Genomic DNA, 9,465 nt, shown 5'->3' with positions numbered 1-9,465 from the left:
GTAAATCTTCACCCAAATCAAAATAAAATTAAAAAAAAAAAAAAAGAGTTACTTATATTATTTAACTCCCCCCACCCCTGATTTTAAAGAAGGGACTGTATTTATTAGGAATTAATAAAGGAAAAGCTGTATGCTACAGAGAGGACAAAATGAGGGGTTAGAAAGTCTGGTTTCCAAATATAGCTCTAGTATTTTGTCTTAATCTTAGGCAAGTCGTTAACCCCTTAGAGCCCATTTCCTTATTTGTACAGCAGTGATATTAGTTACTGATTTACAGTGTTGTTTATTTCTTTAATGGCTAAGTGATAATAAGGAATCTCTGGGTAGTGAAAACGGTTAAGTACTCCACTACTAACCAGAGGTAGTCAGTTCCAATCCACCTAGTGAGTGGCACCTTGGAAGAAAGGCCTGGAGTTGTGCTTTTGAAAGACCCCATCCCTGAAAACTCTATGGAGCACAATTCTATTCTGCACACTTCTGTCGCCATGAGCTGGAAATGACTCAAACAGCAACCAGTTTTGTTTTGTTTTGTTTAAGGGATAATGTTGTTGTTATGTGCTGTTGAGTTGGACAGCGACCCCTCCTTAGGTTTCCAAGGCAGTATCACTACAGAAGTAGATTGCCCAACCTTCCTTCCGAGCAGTGGCTGGTGGGTTTGAACCTCCAGGCTTCTGGTTAGCAGTCAAGTGCCCTAGGCACTATGCTACCAGAGCTCCTTTAAGAGATAATAAGGACAGAGAAATGTCTGTGGAGACTGGTACTCTGGAATGAAATCACACTATGCGATGTTGTTGTCAGGTGCTGGCGAGTTGATTTGTAACTCACAGAGACTCTATATGACAGAGCAGAAGTGCAACGTAGAGTTTTCTAGGCTGCAGTCTTTATGGAAGCAGTTGGTCAGGTCTTTCTCCAGCAGAGTTGCTAGGTGGATTCAAACTGCCAGTCTTTCAGTTAGCCGCTGAGTGCTTAGCCACTGTGCCACCAGGGTTCCTCAGTGCGCAACGTACATCTTTCTGTGCTAACAGCCTTCCTTGTGTAACTCTGAATAAAAAATCTGAACAGGTGTAAAATATGGGCTTTTGTTTTCCCTTACAGTGGACATCAGTCTAACATCAATCATTTTGCTATAGAGACTATAATCCTATTCACTTATATATTCTAGAAAACACCAAACTATTATAAAAGTGTTACTTCTTATATTTAATCTAGTAGGATCAGAGACAAATTAATCACTAAGTCTAGAAATTCATTTTCATTTAGCCCTCTCCTGTACACAGTGAACATACCTGATGTGCCCCCAGTCTACACCTTCAAAAAAGGGATGACCTTTTATTTCTTCTACTCCACCATTTCCAATTCTATTTTCAGAATCAATACAAAACCTAAAACATGGCAAGAGAGAAATTATCAAAGCAATCTAAAGTATTCTATTAGGATTATTTGAAACATTGATCTTTTAAAAGATATATTTTATATTTTATAAATATATATATTTTTTTCTGTTTAGCATATTTTTTTCTGAAGTCAATTATAGGAAATATGGGATAAAATCAAAATCACTGATAACTGTAGTACTCAGAGATGACCACTGGAGATATTCTGACACATTTCCTTACAGTGTTTTATAATAATTTAAAAAATATTACATGGATGTAGTAGTTACTAATTTAAGGCTACTTTTTTAAATTTAATATACGTGAACATTTCCCAAACTCATTAAATATTTTTCTACAATTTCATTTTCAAAGTTTACCATATGGATATATGATTATTTAGCCAATCCACTTCTGTTGAGACAGTTTCCAATTTTTCCACTATTAAAAATAAACATTTTAGCTGAATCTTTACAAGTTTTTGATGATCTCTTTAGGTTTTTGATTATCTACAAATGGAATTGCTGGACAAAGGTCATGCACAATGTATACATTTTTGATAATATGCTTCCAACTGTCTGTTGCCACAGGTTGTCCCAGTTTACATTCCTTCCAGTCATTCTTGATAGTATAAAAAATTTCATCTTTAGTTAAGAACAGAATGGAATCTTTTATTTAGAAAAAGTTTCACATACAGACCTTCCTGATAGGGATTTCTACTACTAACAATTTCTGTTTTCTGTAACAGGATAAAACCAAAAAACCAAATTCACTGCCGTGGAGTCGGATCCGACTCATAGCAACCTCTCCTTGGGTTTCTGAGGTGGTATCACTATGGAAGTAGATTGCCCAATCTTCCTTTCGAGGAGTGGCTGGTGGGTTTAAACCACCAGCTTTTAATGCCTTAGGCACTATATTGCATTCTAAGAGGATGGACCTTTTGCTTTTAATATATATCAGTAACTAAAAAAATATAAGACTTCTTCCCTCTTTTTAACTCTTACTTTTTTTTGTTTACTTTCTTTTAGGAGTTTACATTTTTGAGAACACCTGTTCTTTACTGATTTCTTTGATTGTACAAATCAAGTTTATTTCTCCCAAAGTAAAATGGGCAATTTAGTCTTTTAGATACCTATGAAGTTTTGAGATACTCATGAACTCTTCTAGGGATTTAAATCACTAACCTTAGAATTAAATCCTTGGCTTTCTCAGATATAGGTACTTCTGGTGGAAATACCAATGTTTCTTTCCAGTTCATCACTTTTCTGTATGTTTCTTGAGGTGTTTCAGAGCAGAAAGGTGGATATCCTACATATGAGAGAAAACAAAGTTTTATCAGTTCTTCTCATCTAATACCTACTTCATATGTGCCACAAGAAACAAAACAACCTTGAGCACTCTTTAAAAATAAAAAGTCAACTCACAATAAAATTGGTAATAAGGTCAATCAAACAAAGGATTTAAAGCATCATCTCCCCCTTCAAAGTGAAAGGCCATGCAGATCCAATTTTGGTACATGGGTGGTTTGGATTAAATACCTTCCTTCTTAAAAGAGGATCCCTGGACAGCTCCTGAGTATTTATCGTTGTGTATTTACTTAACATTGGGAGATGTCAGAATTTGGTTTTAAAGAGTTCAGATACTTTAGCTTATAAGATCTGTAATATGTTCAATCAGTGGCACTCAAGGACCTTATATATTGTGTACATGAATTAATATTAAAACATACCTATTAGCATTTCATACATAATCACTCCCAAAGACCACCAGTCACACAATTTGTTGTAACCAGTCTGCATGAACACTTCTGGAGCAATGTAATCTGGTGTCCCAACTGTGGAATACGCCTGCAAAGGAGAAGCTTGTCAAGCCAGAATTCTTAACTATTTTTTGTTTTTTTAAAGATGAGCATGGCTCACTATTGGAAAAAACCAGTATACAGAGAAGTGAATTTTCTCATTTACTGTATTTTTTTTTGCATGTTTATCATGTATAAGGGTCAGTGATAAGTACTGAATCAGACAAAATATGACATGATTTCTGCCCCTCCACCTCCATCCCAAGAAGCTCACCTAAACTGTCTTTATATTTAGTCCAAAATCTATTTCAAAAAGAATGAAAAGGCTTCCTCGCTTGGCCTGGCTTCCCTACTTACTATTTGTGAGTTCTACAGCAAGTTATTCAATCTCTTTGAATCTCAGCTTCTGATTTCATTAAACTGAAATTATACCTGCCCTAAAAAAGGCTGATTTGAGGACCAAACAAGAAATGTGCTTTGTAAACTATGAACTGCTGCATAAACACCACGTATTCTAACTACAAATTTAACTCCAGGGCATGCTTTGGTACAAACGGTTAATGCGTTAATGTGCTCAGCTGCTACCTGGAAGGACGGAGAGTCACGGCCAACCAGAGGTGCCCCAGCAGACAGGGGTGGTGATCTGCTTCGGAAAATGCAGCCACTAAAAACCCAGTGCAGCACAGTTCTACTCTAACACACAGGGGTTGCCCTGAGCAGGAAACGACTCAATGGTAGTTGGCCTTTGGTTTATCTATCAGAAAACTATGTGGTTTTTCATTCTTAATTCATGCAAAATCTTACTAAACTATTCATTTAAGGCAGTAGTTTTCTACTAGAAGCAGTGCTCTAGGGACCATATGAAATGTGTGGCAGCAGATTTTGCCATTGAAATCATGGGAGAAGGTATAATTGGCATTTAAATGGGCAGAGAACGAAAGTGCTAAAGACCTGCTCTGCCCAAAATACTAAAACACATGCCCCGTGTATCCCCTGCCTGGGAGCTATTGATATAAGGCATGATTTTTGGCTATGAGAACAATAGAATATTCACATGATTACTAGCCTGTGAATGTTCTGGGATACAGATTCCCCTTAACATATTTTAAAAGTAGTATTTTTTCCCTTTAAAGTTAGGAAATACTGTGATTCTTTTCTCAATTGTAAAATCTCATCTAAAAGTGACACATTTAAAAGTAGAACAAGGTTTTCTTCTATAATGCATAGCTCAATACATTTTAAAAATGTTTTTTTAAACATTTAAAAACACGAATATTTTACAATCACAGGAAGCTTGTAATTACTCTGGCTAATAAGAGAATAAGCTCAAGAATCCACAGGTCGTTTTTGTTTATTTTAGAGGGTATCAGGGCACTATTTTTAGTCTATTTACTTTCCTGAGGGAAGGTTATATGAGTCTCCATTTCATAACTTGGTTGAATACAACAAATATATAGAGAGTGTACATACATTGTACAAAAAATTGGGAAAACAAAGTCAAAAAGCACAGTCCTAAAGCTTGAGATTGTTCTCTGACCTACTCACCAGGACAAAGGGAAAGGGGAAAGGAGGAAGCAATTCTTATATTTGCTGAGTAACAGAGGGGAAATAGTGTGGGGCTAAAAAGAAGCAGTGGAATTTCATATTAAAAGATGAATTAAGTTTATCTGTGGTAAAGTCTGCTTTCAAATTTTATTTTCTCTATTTATTATAATCTGTAGACATTCAAAACTTCCTGTCAACTTTGTCTATGAAGAATTTCTAGAAACATATAACCTCATTTACTGACTAATTTTTTGTTGTATCAGGATTTAACTACAGATATAACATGAAAAAACAGCAATCAGGAGTCATTCCCTACAATCACATTATTTTAGGGTGTTTTGCTCAATAAAATGCTAATTTAAAGATACATTGTTGCGGTGTAGTAAATTACTTAGTGTGGCTTTTCTACCCATAAGTCTTTGTAAACTCCAAGGTGGGATTTTCTATGAGCAACTGAGGAGCTCCTGATTGCTGAAGTTGTCCACCTGGAGTATTTCTGTTGGGTGTGGCACAAAACAATGTTCTGGGAGGTGCCCACTCTCTCTCAAGGTGCTTAGAGTTCTGATGCTATGATTTGCTAGTTTGACCACCCTGCCGGGCTCAAAATGAGGTCTCCTGGAGGCAGAACTCTCTCTGACTGCTGGTTGAGGAAGACGTGCTGCCGAAAGAGACACGGGCTTCTGAGACACGTGTTGCTGGGAAAGAGACGCAAGAGACATGCATCGCTGAGTGAGACACCAAGGGACCAGCACTGCTGGGAAAGAGACTGTGAGAGACTGTTGGCTGAGGGACGGTGGGGTGGGAGAGAGACTGAGTGTTCTTCCTGAACTTGAGTTGTAGCCTGGTGCTTCTCTAATAAACCCTGTAATTCGTGAGTTCTGTGTGGCCACTGCAGCGAATTATCGAACCCAGGAGAGAGGTGGTGGGTGCTTTGGGAGGAACGGTTGGAAAAAGGGCTGGAGGGAGGCAGCATGTCTGGCCTTGTAGGAATAGGCCTTGGGTTACTGCTGGTAATCCTGTCTTCCTCTTGTAGGATTAGAGGAGGTCAGAACATGTGGCCTCCTTGCTGTTTTAGAATTGTGAAGTAAAAGTCAGCATTGTACTTTACAGACAGAAACACTTTACAGAGACTCTAAGAGAAGTGTTCATTCCATAACAAGCTCTACCTTTGCCATGAAGTAAAAACTGATCATTGTGAAAACACAAAATAATCAAATAAAATTCAAATGTGAATTTAGGTCCAGGGCACAAAATTATTTCTCAAAAACATGACCAACTCACCAGCTGTCTCCTGTTCTTCTTCCATGTTTCTGCTTTTCTCTTTGAGTTCATGTTCTGAAATGCTAATTTCAACAAGATGGAATTGTAATTGTGAAGGAAAAACTCTCACAAAAAAATAAATTCACACATACACATTTAAAACACATTGTTTGAAAGACAGAGGAAAGGAAGGGAGAGAATCTTTAGGTCTCCAAAGTATTGAATTAAACCAATTACCATATTTCAACCAGAAAAACATCAAACTTACAGAAGTCACTTGGTGGATTATGTGTGAGGTTTCTGTAAAATTCAGTCCTGTGAGCTTTCTTTAATCCTGTGCATAAGCCAAAATCAGATAATTTTACATGACCCTGAAAAAAAAAATATTCCAGTAAAACCAAGAGAGTATATTAACTTTGAAAACAAAAAGCCTGACTATAAACTCCTCTCTTGAATGTGATTGTTGTAAAATTTCTTAGCTTATGATTCATAGAGGTGAAAATGTTAAATTATAAATATTTGATGATGATGACTTTAAAAAGCAGAAAATGAGGAGATAAAAAGTCAGCCAAATTTCCTTGATGTCATTTCATTCCAGAGTTCTCTCCTAGTACAACATTCTATAAAATAATGTAGTTTAGCAATTGCCCAAACAGAAAATCAGTTTATTGTAAAATAATCAGTAAGTTACTAATTCACCGCTTTATTCACATGCCTTGGCATCCAGTAAAAGGTTGTCTGGTTTGATATCCCGATGGATGAAACCCAACTGGTGGATTGCATCTATTGCCAGAACAGTTTCTGAAATGTAGAACTGCGTTTCCTCTTCTGTCAAAGTATCTTTCTTCATCAGCAATGTCATCATGTCACCTAAATGAAGAAAAGCAACTATCCATGTTATTGAAAATACCTTGTAAAAGCTTTCTTTGTATATACGCAATGTATGCCTGATTTTGCATTTTATAATCCATCCAGTATATCTCTAACTATCTACACATTCAAATAAAATGCCATCACATAAGTAAAACTTTCATGATATTTAATGATTCTAAAGTAGGAGCTCTGGTAGTATAGTGCCTAAGGCACTTGACTGCTAACCAGAGCGCTGGCAGTTCAAACCCACCAGCCATTCCTTGGAAGGAAGGTTGGGCAATCTACTTCCATAGTGATACCACTTCGGAAACCCAAGCAGGGGTCACTATGAGGCAGGGCCAACTCGACAGCACATAACAACAACATATATATACATTCTTTATCCTCTATTCCCAGTTCTATTTCCCTTTACAGAATGACTATTACCATAGATTTGGTTTAGTTTGTCTCTTTCCAGTTTAATTTTAAAATATATTTTTCTATACACATATATACTAATCTATGGAAGCTCTGGTGGCATAGTGCCTAAGGCATGTGACTGCTAACCAGCAGGCTAGCGGTTCAAACCCACCAGCCACTCCTCAGAAACCCAAGAAGGGGTCGCTATTAAGTTGGAATCAACTCGATAGCAGTGAGTTTTTTGGTTTTTTACTAATCTACGAGCTCTGGTAGCATAGTGCCTAAGGCACTTGACTACTAACCAGACGGCTGGCGGTTCAAACCCACTAGCCACTCCTCGGAAGGAAGGTTGGGCAATCCTACTTCCGTAGTGATACTGCCTCAGAAACCCAAGGAGGGGTCGCTATGAGTCAGGTCTGACTCAACGGCACATAACAACAACAACAACACACATGTAATCTTCTGTTTTTAAAAAATTACACAAATGGTATCAAACTAAATCTATAATTCTACAGCTTGCTTTATTCACCCTACTTGGTATTTCTGAGACCTTCCTGTTAACTAGGCTTGTGACTTTTAACTGCTGTAAAATATTTCATTATATAATTAATTATGCTACATTATATTCATCCATTCTTCTTCTGATGGGCATTTATGCTGCATCCAATATTTCACTATTACAGCAACGTGGCAATGAGCATTCTTTTACAATCTCTGGAGCACGTATGAAGAAGGTTCACTAGGGAATACTGCTAGCTGTGGAACTGTTGGATAGTAGTACACCTACTGGATATTGCAAAACTGCTCTCTGTAAGCATTAGAGATCAATTTACATGTATGGCTCCCATAGGCTCCCCAATACTCAATATTGTTAAACTTTTAACTTTTGTGTGTGCTAACTTACGAGTGAAAACTGGTATCTCATTCTTGTTTAAATTTGTATTTCCCTGAATATGAACGAAGTTGAACATTTTCCTATGTTCACAGACTAGCTAGACTTTCCCTTTTGTCCACTGTCTATCATTTGCCCATTTTTTATTGGGTTGTTTACCTTTTTCTTTGTTGATGAGTTGTTTTTAATTCCAGACTTGTAACAATCTAATGATATACAGTGAATCCAGAATGGTAGTATTTATAATGTGCCAACTTCATCATTCCTTCAAAATAATCTGCTTTTTCTCAAAATGGATTACCATGGAAGGGCATACTGATAAACAGTGAATGACTATGAAACCTCAGAGCTAGGAAAATAAAACTACTCAAGAAAATTATTAGACACCTAAAGATGTGCTAGTGTCAATCTGTCATTGCTATTACATTTACTTTACCTCCAGGGAGAAATTCCATGATTAGATAAAGGTTCCTCTTATCCTGAAAACTATAAAACATCTTCACGACCCAGGCACCATCTGCTTCTACCAAAATATCTCTTTCTGCTCGGATATGAGCCACCTAGATGAATACATTTTGAAGAAATAATTGTAACACATTATACGTTTTTCAAACTTACCTCTTACAATATCCATCCAGTCCCTTAATTCTCATGAAGGAAAGCTGGAGTTTTACAAGATACATGATGTGAAACACATATGTATGTTCATATTCTCTTAAATATGGAGAAACTCAAGAAAACAGTTTTAGCTCATATCTTTAGGCTAGAAAATGTGGATCTACAGATATATTATGAAAAGCTGAGGGCTTTGAGATAAGACAATGATTAGCCTAAGAACCTTCTTACCAGACTCTCCCTTTATGAAAGATCCTGGCTTGTCATGACAAAGCTAGAATCCTTAGCAAACCATTTCTAACTGTTACTAGTCAAAAAAAGGTCCCCTGGCTTGAGTTTTACCTGTTTAGTTCACTTTTAAAGAAACAGAAACTTTCCTGTTATGTTTACAAAATATTAAGTATTATACTGTAAAAATTTTAATTATAAAATGTTCTATGAACTACAAAAAAAAAATCAATGTTAACTTTCTATAGGTTTCACCATTTTTGTCAGAACACAATTGCGATTCAAACCCAACAGATGCTCCATAGATAAAAGATGTGGCAGTCTGCCACATATCTCCTTGAGGACTAAGGTGCGCCTGACACAAGCCATGATATTTCCAATCGCCTTGTATGCATGTGAGAGCTGGACAATGAATAAGGAAGACTGAAGAAGAGTTGATGCTTTTGAGTTGTGGTGCTGGCGAAGAATGCTGAAAGTACCAT

At 36.8% G+C, this 9,465-nt stretch overlaps 1 protein-coding gene across 1 annotated transcript in view; it reads right to left on the bottom strand.

The window, feature by feature from the left end:
* The window catches only part of STK38L (serine/threonine kinase 38 like), a 60,763-nt gene that overhangs the window by 4,718 nt on the left and 46,580 nt on the right, over positions 1-9,465 (bottom strand). Inside the window, exons 5-11 of the mRNA XM_007949785.2 lie at positions 8,577-8,700; positions 6,692-6,846; positions 6,245-6,347; positions 5,998-6,059; positions 3,103-3,220; positions 2,558-2,681; positions 1,287-1,382 (exon numbers count right to left, since the gene is read on the bottom strand). Coding sequence (XP_007947976.1) covers positions 1,287-1,382; positions 2,558-2,681; positions 3,103-3,220; positions 5,998-6,059; positions 6,245-6,347; positions 6,692-6,846; positions 8,577-8,700 — 782 coding nt within the window. The remainder of the gene's footprint in view (positions 1-1,286; positions 1,383-2,557; positions 2,682-3,102; positions 3,221-5,997; positions 6,060-6,244; positions 6,348-6,691; positions 6,847-8,576; positions 8,701-9,465) is intronic.

This window comes from Orycteropus afer, unplaced genomic scaffold, assembly GCF_000298275.1.
Source record: "Orycteropus afer afer isolate SDZICR_OR568_19922 unplaced genomic scaffold, OryAfe1.0 scaffold00254, whole genome shotgun sequence".
NCBI lineage: Eukaryota > Metazoa > Chordata > Mammalia > Tubulidentata > Orycteropodidae > Orycteropus > Orycteropus afer.
The sequence above is the reverse complement of the archived record's forward strand: the minus strand, read 5'-3'. Positions and strand labels throughout refer to the sequence as shown.